This window comes from Tachysurus fulvidraco, chromosome 1 (genome assembly GCF_022655615.1).
Source record: "Tachysurus fulvidraco isolate hzauxx_2018 chromosome 1, HZAU_PFXX_2.0, whole genome shotgun sequence".
NCBI lineage: Eukaryota > Metazoa > Chordata > Actinopteri > Siluriformes > Bagridae > Tachysurus > Tachysurus fulvidraco.
In genome coordinates, this window is record NC_062518.1 from 52360507 (window position 1) to 52374449 (window position 13943).

At 39.0% G+C, this 13943-nt stretch overlaps 1 protein-coding gene, 1 long non-coding RNA gene and 3 gene segments (V, D, J or C); 3 read left to right on the forward strand and 2 right to left on the reverse strand.

Annotated features, from left to right (window-relative positions):
* Nucleotides 1–13943, reverse strand: part of LOC113655548 — a 163044-nt gene that overhangs the window by 120127 nt on the left and 28974 nt on the right.
* The window catches only part of LOC125141311, a 163138-nt gene that overhangs the window by 118745 nt on the left and 30450 nt on the right, over nt 1–13943 (forward strand).
* Nucleotides 2074–2599, reverse strand: LOC113655584. The segment is given in 2 exon segments: nt 2074–2395; nt 2494–2599. Coding segments are annotated over 2 exon segments (411 nt in total).
* Nucleotides 2714–4088, forward strand: LOC113655627. The gene is made up of 2 exons (XR_007140794.1): nt 2714–2848; nt 3621–4088. It is a non-coding gene; the product is annotated as an uncharacterized LOC113655627 (long non-coding RNA).
* On the forward strand, nt 11364–13791 carry LOC125141277. Its single transcript, XM_047814207.1, has 2 exons — nt 11364–12221; nt 12884–13791. Exons 1-2 carry the CDS (start codon nt 11379–11381, stop codon nt 13208–13210), a joined length of 1170 nt encoding a protein of 389 aa, XP_047670163.1. The 5' UTR covers nt 11364–11378; the 3' UTR covers nt 13211–13791.

Sequence of the window (13943 nt, forward strand, 5' to 3'; positions counted from 1 at the left end):
AATATACACTATAAAGCACAGATAGTTGTCTACATTCCGAATAGTAAGTTATGATAAATCTATTAATTAGCATTATACAAACTTTAACAGCAACAATGAAATAAATATGTAAAACATAAACATTATATGGATATCCCAATAAAGGAATCACAATTATCGAATGTCAAAATGTGTTCATGAAGTGTTTACTTCAGATCGTCTAAAGAACTAAATAAGATAATTACTGTTTTATTAACTGATGTTTACTATTGGCACATATCCTTTTACATACACTCCAATACTGTTAGCATTAGTGGATGTTAAAGACCTTCCATTTGAGGATGCTCCTCAGATGCTTATTAGGGTTTAGGTCTGGAGACATGCTTGGCCAGTCCATCACCTTTACCCTCAGCTTCTTTAACAAGGCAGTGATCATCTTGGAGGTGTGTTTGGGGTTGTTATCATGTTGGAATACTGCCCTGAGGCCCAGTCTCTGAAGGGAGGGGATCACTACAAACCTAGCATTTAAATTTTGAGTACAGAACAGAAACATGGCGTATTCATAGGAAAATAAATGTTTAGTTAAATTTAAGCATCAGTTCTCACTCACTCATTTCCTACCACTTATCCGATATTCTCGGGTCACGGGGAGCCTGTGCCGATCTCAGGCGTCATTGGGCATCAGAGCAGGATACACCCTGGACGGAGTGCCAACCCATCACAGGGCACACACACACTCTCATTCACTCACACACTAATTTTCCAGAGATGCCAATTAACCTACCATGTATGTTTTTGGACCGTGGAAGGAAACCGGAGTACCCGGAGGAAACCCCTGAGGCATGGGGAGAACATGCAAACTCCGCACACACAAAGCGGAGGTGGGAATTGAACCCCGACCCTGGAGGGGTGAGGCGAATGTGCTAACCACTAAGCCACCGTGCCCCCCCAGCATCAGTTCTATATTATTTCATTTAATAGTATGTTATAGTTAAAAATATAAAAATGTTAAATGCAGCAAAAAGTTTAACTATAATAAATACATCCTTAAGATAATTAATACACAGTTAATCAGAATAATCAGGAATTGTTTGTATGCAGTGCTGTATAAAGTACTAGAAAGCAATACTATTTTTTCTAGAAGTAAAAGTACAAGTATCGTACTAGAAAAAGACTTTGGTAGAAGTGAAAGTTGCCTTTTAGAATATTACTCAAGTAAAAGTCTTAAAGTATCTGATATTTACTGTACTTAAGTATCAAAAGTAATTTTCTGATATTTAATGTACTTAAGTATTTGAAGTAAAAGTAAAAAGTAAAATTTCAGTGATTTTCAGTAGGCATAAGAGGCACTTCATCCGGTAGGAAGAATCTTTCATTCTAATGTACATTTCTTGCAAATACGGCCAAGGGTGTATAACGTTATCTTCTTCACTCTGTTCACCGAGTTCAACGCTATCGTCGGGGTGGTCGTCTACGGTAACGGGAGGTCCTCAAGTCGGTGCCTCCATGGCGGTTTCAGTTGTGCTTCCGCTACCTTTGGTAACATTACGCTGAAATAGAGCATGCGGAGCTGCGTAATGCAATCTAGGGGCAGTGATTGGCCAAACCTCCCTTATTGCAGTCGTACACATTTCTTCTGATTTTATTTTGTAGTAACGAGTACCGAAGATGCTTGGTGGAAATATAATGTAGTAAAAGTATACATTTTATCTAGGAAATGTAGTGGAGTAAAAGTGAAAGTTGACATGAATTTAAATAGTAAGTTAAAGTACAGATACGCGACATTTCTACTTAAGTACAGTAACGAAGTATTTGTACTCCGTTACATTACAACACTGTTTGTATGTGAGAAACGTGGGCTGTGTGTGTGTGTGTGTGTGTGTGTGTGTGTGTGTGTGTGTGTGTGTGTGTGTGTGTGTGTGTGTGTGTGTGTGTGTGTGTGTGTGCATTAGTGAGTTAGTGTGGTGTGTTTTCTCTGGTCCACAGTGTGTGTCATTGTGCTGTATCACATCCTCCCCCTCAGCACCTGCAGTCACTCCCAGCTGCAGCAGTGTTTCTCTGTGCAGTCTCACTGACCGAGGTTTTTGTACGACGCTCTAACACTGTGTGAACACCGGGCCACTATGTAAACTCTGACAGTAGTAATCTCCTGTATCTTCAGTCTGGACTCCTCTGATGGTCAGAGTGAAGTCAGTATTAGATCCACTGCCACTGAAACGAGCTGGAATCCCTGACTGTCTGCTAGTAGCAGTGTAGATCAGGAGTTTAGGAGCTTCTCCAGGTTTCTGCAGGTACCAGTGTAGATAGCTACCATCATACACTCCGCTACTGGTTTTACAGTTGATGGTGACTGTGTTTCCTGGAGTAACAGTTTGCACTGAAGGAGTCTGAGTCACAGTCACCTGACCTCTGGATCCTGAAGAGAAACATAGATTGTGTTTCTGTGCTCTAAAGTGGTGTAGAATTAGTATGAAATGAAGTGTGTGAGGCTGTGAGTTGATGTTAAACTCTCACCTTGAGTCCAGAGGGCCAGTGTGCAGATGAAGACGCTGATCAAAGTCATGGTTGCTGTGGGTGAAGTTGCTGAGCAGCAGCTCTCAGTCATGAAGTGTTAAAGTCACAGGGCTATAAACACTCACAGAGCACTGAAGCATGGGCCACCAATGCAAAGTGTGTGTGTGTGTGTGTGTGTGTGTGTGTGTGTGTGTGTGTGTGTGTGTGTGTGTGTGTGTTTGTGTGTGTGTGTGTGTGTGTGTGTGTGTGTGTGTGTGTGTGCACTAGAGTGTGATGGAGGTTTTTGTACGATGGTTTCATTAGAATGTATCACTGTGGTACACTTTTGGTGGAGGCTCCAAACTCATTGTGAACAGTAAGTGTGTTTTCTTCTTTTTAAAACTAAACCAGTTTAGTTCATTACTAATTCCATGAAGAAATAAACTTAAACTAGATGATTTATGTTTAGAATGACATCATTGATGTTATTGTGTATTATTATGCTGTGTTGAGGAAAACATTTCAGTATCAGAACAGATCCCATATAAATGTTCTTCAACATTCAACAAATACACAATAATTGATGTTAAATATGTAATAATGACACACTTGCTATATATTCAACATGCAATAACTCTGCAGTTACTCTATAATAAACATTTAATAAATATAGTGACTTTGTGCTGATGTCAAATCCAGATGAAAGCTGCTGTGTGTGTTTGTGTTAAACAATGAATATTTCTGTAATCAGCTCCATTTGGATTTGCTGCAGTTAAATATGCTGAAGGTTTGAACTATAAAGTAATAAGACTTGTTATGAGAAATGATTTTTCCAGATAAATGACAGTGTGGAACATGTTTGTTTTGTCTCTGCACTGAAACTGAGGTCCAATAATAATAAAGTACTCAATGAAACTCAGTCATGAAGTCAGACTTTATTAGACTTTATTACTCTGTAAGATCAGTCAGTTCCACAAAGTTACAGAAATATTTCAGAATCCGTTTTTAACTGTGTGTGTGTGTGTGTGTGTGTTTGTGTGTGTGTGTGTGTGTGTGTGTGTGTGTGTGTGTGTGTGTGTGTGTCTCTGTGTGTGTGTGTGTGTGTGTGTGTGTGTGTGTGTGTGTGTGTGTGTGTTTCTCCTCTCCAGCTGGTCCCACAGCTCCCTCCGTGTCTCTGCTCCCTCCGTCCCCTCTGCAGACGTCTGAAGGATCGTCATCGCTGCTCTGCCTGCTGTCTGGCTACTCTCCACAGGGGGCGCTGGTGAGCTGGACAGTGGACGGCTCCGAGGTGAAGAACGGGGTTCTGACCAGCGCTGAAGAAGAGAAGTACGGCCGTTACAGCCGCAGCAGCACCCTGACCCTCAGCAAAGACCTCTGGGAAAAGGGGGTGGAGTTCAGCTGTAAGGTCTCCCATAACAACGCCAATCATCCAGTCACGTTCAGAAAGAGTCAGTGTGAAGGCTAGTGGATCCAAGATAGAGTTTAACATAGAGCTGCTTATCATCCATCCTAAATAGAGTTTCAGTTCTACACAATGCTGACATTTCTGTCTTTACTCTGTTCACTGTCCTGTTGCTCTTCCTGTAGTTTTTGCTGAAATAAAGCTGAGTTTTGGACGTTGTTTGTTCTTTTATTCCAGTTAATAGTGATGATCAGTGTGATGAGAGAGTGGGATTAGCTGTAGATTCAGTGCTGTGTGTTGTGCTTCAGTGAGTTTGACTGAAGGAAGTTGAACATCTGGTGAACTTTCTGCTCTATTCTGGGAGAAATGAAACTCTTCAGTCCTGTTCATGTAAATCTCACTTCCACCTCACTGCTCTCTCCATCTACCTCATTCTGACTTAACACTAACACTGACAGAATCAGTCATGAAGCTTCATTCATCACGTTCTTTTCAATGTTGAACACTTGCAAGATCTTCAATGTTGCTGCAGAAAAATAGTCTAAGACTTTAGAAGCATTCTTATCATCTGATATAAAGCCTAAACAAATCTAAGCACATTGTAGAGGGAGAACAAGAACGGTGCCAGTACTGTTTCCTGGGGTGTAAAAGTGCTGCTCATCACCACATCTGACAAGGAGCTGTAATGCCTTATGCACTGTGTCCTGTTGGTGACCTAATCTGTATTATAGCGCACAAAGTCGTGATCCACCTTCATCACAGAGAACTCGAGTGACTGGACTTTGTTAAAGCACTCGTCAATACACATGATCCTCAAAGTGTTTTGCGGACTTTAAAAGTTTATATAAGCTAAATGGAGTGATTATTTGTTGGTATTTTCAAATCAACTCAAGCTTTATTGTCATTCTTCCACATACACATTATACAAAAGAACAAAATGCCATTTCTACAGACCAAGCTGCATAAGTAGTTACAGAACAAGTAAAAAACACAAATTAAAAGTCCACCTAAAGTGATCGGGGGCATAGTCACAAAGCCAAAGCTAAAGCTTGCTCTCGGAGTACCACTCCTCTCCGCTTCACATGTCTAACAGTTTTGCCCTCCTCAGTGAAGCACACGCTAAGATACCATGAAAGGGGTCTGGTTATAGGATACTTTATCTTAAAGCATGTGAATTTAGCTAAGCTTTTAGGAGCTCCAGCAGCACTGGTTAGGTGTATTCTGGGAGCCAGTGCGCAGGTGAAGCAGGTAATCCTAGGGTCTTAGACAAGCATAGGTAGTTTTCCACGTAGGAGCTAACGGTATACACCTTCTTCAGTCAGAGATTGCTAAGAGTAATTGTAATGAGTCTGTCTGTGTTTTGCCCTGTTTCTGTCTGCTGGTTTGCCCTGCTGTTAATTGTTTGCCCCGCCCACTTGTTTGTTGCCATGGACACTCATTGAACTCATTCCTTCCCTCAGGTGTGTTGTCTTAGTCACTTATTGTCTCTGCTTGGTGATTGGTTCCTGTTTGTTATATCTACTCTGTTTGTTCACTTCCCTGGTGCTAGTCGTTGTCTATTGTTTAACGGCCTCATATTGTAATGTGGTCAGTCAGACCTCACTACAACAACCTCAAAAATTTGTCATTTTCTCAGAATTTGACATAATTGATATAAAAACCCTGGAATAAACAGTACAACATCTTAAAGCACCAACTTGCAGCCTTGACACCCTCCCCACATCCTTTCTCAAAAAGGTACTTAACTGCTTAGAAACTGACCTCTTAAAAATAGTAAATACCTCTCTGCTCACAGGCACTTTTCCAGAGACCCTAAAAACGGCAGTTGTTAAGCCTCTCCTAAAAAAGAGTAACCTAGACAAAACCATACTTGGCAACTACAGACCAATCTCTAATCTTCCTTTTATAGGCAAGATCATTGAAAAGGTTGTTTTCAATCAGCTGAACAAATTCTTAAACTCAAATGGCTATCTGAACAATTTTCAATCTGGTTTCCGCCAGCATCATAGCACAGAGACAGTGCTCATAAAGATAATACATGATATTCGCTTAAACTCTGATTCAGGTAAAATATCAGTGCTGGTGCTACTAGATCTTAGTGCTGCCTTTGACACGGTAGATCACACCATACTCTTACATAGACTGGAAAACTTGGTAGGGCTTTCTGGGATGGTCCTCAAATGGTTTAAATCATACCTAAAAGGGAGAGGTTACTATGTGAACATAGGTAACCATAAATCTGAGTGGACATCCATGACATGACATAATAGTTATACTCACACCCTCAAAGGGAGACCCGTAACCTCGAACGGAAATGGAGAAAAACTAAATTAGAGGTTTTTAGAAAGGACAGTATGTCCAGCTATAGACAGGCTTTAAAAGCTGTTAGGGCTGAGCACCTGAGCAAACTCATAGAAAATAACCAGAACAATCCCAGGTTTTTATTTAGCACAGTGGCTAGTTTAACAAGAAACCAGAAATCTGAACACACTATTCCATCACATTTCAGTAGTGAGGACTTTATGAGATTCTTCACTGATAAAATCGAAAGTATCAGGAATAAAATAGGTGACGCTCAACATATGAGAGCAACCAGTGACACAATCTCACCTAAGGCTTTACACAGCTTTACAAGTACAGGACAGGAAGAGTTAGATAAACTTATTACTACAGCTAAATCAACAACATGTTCACTAGACCCCATCCCAACTAAACTACTGAAAGAAGTGTTACATAAAGCTGGTGAGCCTCTTCTTAATATCATTAACTCCTCGTTATCTCTAGGTTACGTCCCGAAGTCTTTTAAGTTGGCAGTTATTAGGCCACTCATCAAAAAACCTAACTTAGACCCTAATGAACTATCAAATTACAGACCTATCTCACACCTTCCGTTTATGTCTAAAATACTTGAAAAGGTTGTGTCTGTTCAACTGAGCTCCTTCTTACAGGAGAGCAACATCCTTGAAGAGTTTCAGTCAGGTTTCAGGCCCCATCATAGCACAGAAACTGCACTTGTTAAAGTTACAAACGACTTGTTCTTAGCTTCGGACCAAGACTGTATGTCATTATTAGTTCTACTTGACCTTAGTGCTGCATTCGACACTATAGACCACAACATCCTTCTAGATCACTTACAAAATTACACAGGTATTCATGGTCAGGCTTTAAGTTGATTTAGATCCTACCTGTCTGATCGATACCATTTCGTAGAATTAAATGGTGAATCCTCCAGTTTACTACCAGTTAATTATGGGGTCCCACAAGGATCAGTTCTAGGACCTCTGCTTTTCTCTATATACATGCTTCCATTAGGGAACATTATTAGAAGACATGGGATTAGTTTCCATTGTTATGCTGATGACACACAGTTATATATCTCATCAAAACCAGATGAAATAGCCACAGTGTCCAAATTAACTCAGTGCCTTAGAGAGATAAAAGACTGGATGAGCTGCAACTTTCTATTGTTAAACTCCGATAAGCCAGAAATACTACTCATAGGTCCAAAAACCAGTGCACAGAAACTCTCACAACTTAACTCCCATTTAGAGGGATGTACTGTTACAAGTAGCTCGACAGTGACAGACCTCGGTGTTATACTAGACAGTAACTTGTCTTTTAAAAATCATATCGCCCATACTACAAAAACAGCCTCCTTCCACTTTATAAATATTGCCAAGCTGAGAAACATCCTGTCTGTATCTGATGCTGAGAAGCTAGTTCATGCCTTCATGACCTCTAGACTGGACTATTGTAATGCATTACTAGGTGGTTGTCCTGCATCTTTAATAAATAGGTTACAGTTAGTCCAAAATGCAGCTGCCAGAGTTCTCACTAGGACAAGAAAGTATGACCATATAACCCCAATTTTATCATCTCTACATTGGCTACCTGTTAAGTATAGAATTGACTACAAACTGCTGCTACTTACGTACAAGGCTCTTAATGGTTTAGCTCCCATGTATCTAACTAATCTTCTAACACGTTACAATCCTTCACGCTCTCTGAGATCACAAATCTCAGGACTTCTGCTAGTTCCCAGAATATCTAAGTCTACTAAAGGTGGTGGAGCGTTTTCTTATTTAGCTCCCAAACTTTGGAATAGTCTTCCTGATAGTGTTCGGGGCTCAGACACACTTTCCCAGTTTAAATGTAGATTAAAAACTCATCTCTTCAGTCAGTCGTACACATAATACATCCCATAATATTATGCACCAGTACATCAGACCAGCACATTTTTATGAACAGCAGATATGTTAATCTCTTTCCACTGCTTCTCTCTTTGTACCCATCCCGAGGCATCCAGACACTGTACCAGCTCCCAACGTCCTCTGTGGGACGAAGCCTTTGGACGTCCACTGAGCCGAGGCCGACTCTAAGAATCCTGAGACATCTCCAGTTAGACTCTGTGATACTAAGGAGATCCGAAGTCCATGATCTTTACACCAATACAACATTTAACTGACTGTATATTACAATCACACCCCCAGTGTCACCCATATGAGGATGGGTTCCCCCTTGAGTCCGGTTCCTCTCAAGGTTTCTTCCTTTACCAATTTAAGGCAGTTTGTCCTTGCCACTGCTGCCTGAGTCACCTCAGACCTGCTCATAGGGGAATAAATACTTACACACTGTGAACTATATATATCTAATAACAATCTACAATTTTATTCTGTCAATTCTTTTACTTTTATTATTTCTTATTTCCTTTATCATTAATTATGTTTACCTTCTGCTCTATGTTTATGTTCTGTAAAGCTGCTTTGAGACAATGTCTATTGTAAAAAGCGCTATACAAATAAACTTGTATTGAATTGAATCACATTGGTCTCCCTTGATGGTGATTGGTTAATTAAGGAGTTCTGCCTGGCAAAAAGGTAACTAATGCAGTGATTGGTAGAATAATCCTATAGGCGGTCCTTAATGCCTGTTGCTAATGCCAGAAAGTTCTGGAATTATTCTTCTCGTCGTTCGCCATTTTAAACTCGGTAAGTAAAGTTATTATGCATAAATGAACCTGAAAATATTATTTTAATCGTCAAATATGTTTGTTTAAAGCCTAATTTTACATTTATATAACAAAGAACCGCCCAGTCATCATTACAAACCTTTCAGACACGTTGTGTTTCCCGTTCAGACTTTGCTAACATCGCCATCAATTTTGTGAACATTATTTTAGAAATCATAATGAGAAACTGAATTTGACTTGTAAGATGTAAATTCTTTATACATTAGTTAATCGTATGTTTTTAGGAAGAAAAAAGTGTTCTTCAGCAGTCCATCTTCACATTTATCATCAATAATTAATTGTCTAGCTAACCTATCCGTTTCTTCTGGTTTAGGCTGGTTTTATTAATAACATTAATTTAGAATATTATTAATTAAAATAAATATAATTTTCTTTGGGGGGGGGGTGCTCGGCACGTTCGCCTCAGACCTCCAGGGTTGGGGGTTCGATTCCCACCTCCGCCTTGTGTGTGTGGAGTTTGCAGGTTCTCCCCGTGCCTCGGGGGTTTCCTCCGGGTACTCCGGTTTCCTCCCCCGGTCCAAAGACATGCATGGTAGGTTGATTAGCATCTCTTGAAAATTGTCCATAGTGTGTGAGTGTGTGAGTGAATGAGAGTGTGTGTGTGCCCTGTGATGGGTTGGCACTCCGTCCAGGGTGTATCCTGCCTCGATGCCCGATGATGCCTGAGATAGGCACAGGCTCCCCGTGACCCGAGAAGTTCAGATAAGGGGTAGAAAATGAATGAATGAATGAATGAATGAATGAATGAATGAATGAATAATTTTCTTTATGAAGTTTTGTAAATGACTGTCAATTTTCTTTTTATATTTTCAATTGTTTTTATATTGCAGGTGAAACAAGAACATGTGGAAATGTAAGTATTGCATTTTTAACTCTGAAAAAAGAGGGGGAATTCTCAAACATTACCGTTTGAAACATGGTGGTCATACAAAAACTGTACCCTTTCCACCACAATTGTCTTTGTACGTTCATCTCCATTAGTAGCTTGAAAGTTTGCTTTGTGCTTACTTGTGTGTGGCTAATGTGGTAGTATGTGGCTCATAACAATGTCAATATAAGTGATGTGTTTAGTGATGTGCGTATATTTAGTGTGAATTCTGCTAAATATGATTTGATGTTCTACAATAAATGCATGATCACAATATAGATTTACTCTTGTGTCCTCACTAGGTGTCTGATCATCACAATTGGATCCTTGATGTACCTGTGGGGATCTTATTTGAGCACACCGATCTTCAGCCCCCCAACTCCTTGCATTTGAATTCCTTGATTGGCATAATACTTGAAGGTCAAGTGGTAATGGACAAGATGTCGGACCTCACACGAGCAATGTGTCTTCTCTTTGATCTCATTTATGCATTAGATCTGAATTACCCCAAATCACTCGCAAACACATTTGATTTTATACAGCGTGTACTGATGTCAATGGGACAGAATTCCCTCAAGCCCAAAGTACAGTACAGCTTTTTCGTCAATAAAAAATGTTTAGTTGTTTAAGTGCACAAAGTTCTAGCAGTGATGTTGTGCAGCAGTTAATGTGGGATATTGTTACCACCTGTACAGTGTTGTAGACTGTGGCTGTGACCAAGGTGTTTTCTGATACAGTATGTTTTTGAAATTTCAACTGAAATGTAATTTATATCATTTATCTGTACATTTTTGTACACTGTGGCTGTGAACAGTTCTGTTTCATTTATTGAAATTTAAATGTTTTAATGTTTAAACAATTTTGCACAATAAACACATTAAATATGATGTTCAATGTGTTTTTTGGACTGAATAAAGCTTTAACAGTCAAAAGAACAATGATATTAGTCAATTCGATTTATAATCATTTGCAATTTCGGTTTACTTTTTAAAATGACTTAAATATGTAAGTAAGTGAGCTCAATAGTTTAAGTGCAAATTATAAAACACCAAGTTAGATGAACTTAACAATTTAAGTACAGTCTTTATGAGCACCAAGTTAAGTGAACTTAAATAAACAAGTTTTGGAAAATCCATTACTCATTTCAATTGAGGGAACGAGTTTACTGAACTTATTAGGGTTTTCAGTGTGAGGAAACTTACTCATTGTAGCTGCAAAAGAGGATTAATCCAAAAGACGTCTATGTTATGGAAGATTGAGTGGCAAATAACTCAAGAATAAGGAGTGACAAGAAGATCTCTGGACCACATTTTTAACAACAAAGCATTTTTTTTAATAACAATGCAGAAGATTACGGAAGCGTATTGCATTCACTTGAGAAAAAAAAAATCTACTCTGTTTTTCTGAATTAACGACTTAATTATCTCAGAATTATGAGATCATTTTTCATGAATAAAATTTTTTTGCTCTGTTTTTCTGAATTAACGACTTAGTTATCTCAAAATTATGAGATAATTTTTCATGAAAAAAAAAATTAATTGTTCTGTTTTTCTGAATTAATGAGATCCCTCAAAATCCTGCCAGGAGCTCTATTTTAGGTGGATTGCATGGAAATAAACATGTCCCGCCTTTCAAGTTTAATCCAGTTTTATTTTACTTTGGGTTTGAGACATTGGGAGATACTGCTGTCTTTAAGCAATGTAAATGGTATTGTTATTAGTGCGTCAACTTTGCGCAGACACCTCAAGACTTTGCGCCTGTTCAGACGAAAAGAACATTCTGATCTGCTTGACGTTGCTGTGTTTCTACAGGATCAGTCGAACCGATATGGTATGCTTCACGGATATAAGATGATGCATCTGAAATGCATTCAGGCTGGCTATGTGGTCACACAAGAGACAATCAGGCAATTGTTGAAAATACTGGATCCCCATGGAGTGCAACTGAGGCGCCGGAATCGTCTTCGGCGACGTTTGTATCATAATCCAGGCCCGAACTTTTTATGGCATGTTGATTCATATGATAAACTCAAACCATATGGGATCTGCATCAATGGTGCAATCGACGGGTTTTCACGAATGGTGATATGGCTACATGCATACTCTACAAGTAGTGATCCCAAGGTCATCGCTGGATACTTTATTGATGCGGCGTTATCAAGGAATGGGACAGCCACCCGAATTCGCTCAGACTTAGGGACAGAGAACTGTTACATGGAACAGATGCAGATGTTCATGAGACATGATCATACGGACGACTTTTCGAGAAATTGCTATTTGTATGGCTCAAGCAATCATAACCAACGGATAGAGCAGTGGTGGGGATTTTTGAGGAAACAGCATGCACAGTTCTGGATCAACCTATTTCAAGATCTAAAAGATTCTGACGACTTCTCCGGTGACTTCATAGACAAAAGTCTAATACAGTTCACATGTCTTGAAATAATAGAGGTACAGTAAGAAATGTGCTTTAGACATGTAAATTGTGATATGTTATTCAGCTATAGATTTTGTCAATACGCCAAATGTTGTGACATGCAGCATAATTATGTCATTTCATAGGTCTAACAACTGTTCCATAACAGAAGCAAATGGGCAATAACCATTATTTAATTAGATTATTAAATTAATTTGTAGATCACAATTTTTTCCTTATTCCCATATAGTTGACTTTTTAAGAGATGGATCTCAGTATAAGTAGTTAGAATTAGCAGCAGCCTGCATCTACAACAATAAAATGATTATCTAATATTAACCCAAAAACATCATAATATAAAACACTGACAAGGAAAATTTACCGCACTATGAGTAGCCTACTTTTATTAATTTCATTCTGGTACTTTTATGAACATTTTGGTGAAAGAAAATTGTTTCTCTGCATTAGTGGGACACAGTATATGAGAGGGATGACTTATCTGACCCTGATCATATAAAACAAATCTTAACATAGAGTTTTATTGTTTTCAAATATAGAATTTAACATGCATGAAACTGTTTGAGAAACGGCTCTACTGTATCATACTGGACCATAAGCATTTATTTTGCCTGCAGGTGGTATTGCAATGGTGTGGACTAATTTTTTTTACTTCCCCACTGTTTTTTTTTATATTTAGAGAGAACTGCAGGATGTTGTTCACCTTTGGAACACGCACAGAATTCGCCCATCCAGAAATGCTGTGTCTCCATGTGGACGTCCAGTGATGATGTACACCCTACCCCAACTTTTTGGTGCTAGGGAGTACCTTAAAGAGGTATCCCAACAGAAGATACAGGCTTGTAGGGAGGAATGTCGTGAGAGAGGACCATATCCCTGTGATAATACAGTGTTTGACATTTGTTGCCTTGCCATGGTAGAAAACAGTCTTCATCCACCAACCTCTCCAGAGGAAGCCATTGATCTTTACATGTTCTTACGTGCTTACATACGTACCCAAATTTAATAATCACAAGTTGTTCTACTGGATCAAATGACTGAATGTGAGCACCCACTCATAGCCAAAAAAACAACAGAATTGCTGTTTGGACGGAAAAGGATATATACCATGACATTCATTGTAAATGTTTGACAGAAGTACTGTGTTTGCAATCGATAATAAACACCTCTTTCATAATGGACATCTCCCAACTCAGCTCCATATCATCTCTTTTTATTCATCATTATGTAAAAAGTACATCTCATCCACAGAACTGGGAACAATCCTGTACCTGCAAATGAAAGGTATCACATGTTGCCATTGTCAAAAATGGCACATTTGTCCTTATGGTGGAACTATTTCGCATCACCAGATGTGGTCTGACACACTTTGGACTCATTGTAAACAGGGCAACCTACATGATGCTTGGATGGCCTTTAAATCAAACATATTATTGTATCTTGTTATCATGTGTCTCTGGGCTGCACATAAAGCACTTTTTTACACAATTATTTGTCATCATATAAATACATGCTAAACCAGTAAAACATTTTTTCTCCTCAGTGTGATTTACTGTGTATGTAGGAAATAAGCCTATTTGGTAAATTTGGTAATGTAGAGATGACTGTTTAAATATGTTGTCTAAAGAGTACTGGTGAATGCAGGAACTGCAGTGCAGTTGTCAAAACTCGGTAATTCTATTGTGTAGACAAAATTTGTGTGTGTTATCTGCAGTAAAGACCCGATTTGTTTGAAAACA

What these genes read in the sequence shown, in the direction of transcription:
- LOC125141277 (XM_047814207.1), top strand. Translation starts at nt 11,379, where the DNA reads ATGGAAATAAACATGTCCCGCCTTTCAAGTTTAATCCAGTTTTATTTT. An exon ending in CATGTCTTGAAATAATAGAG is followed by an intron (nt 12,222 to 12,883) that starts GTACAGTAAGAA and finishes TTTTATATTTAG; the next exon opens with AGAGAACTGCAGGATGTTGT.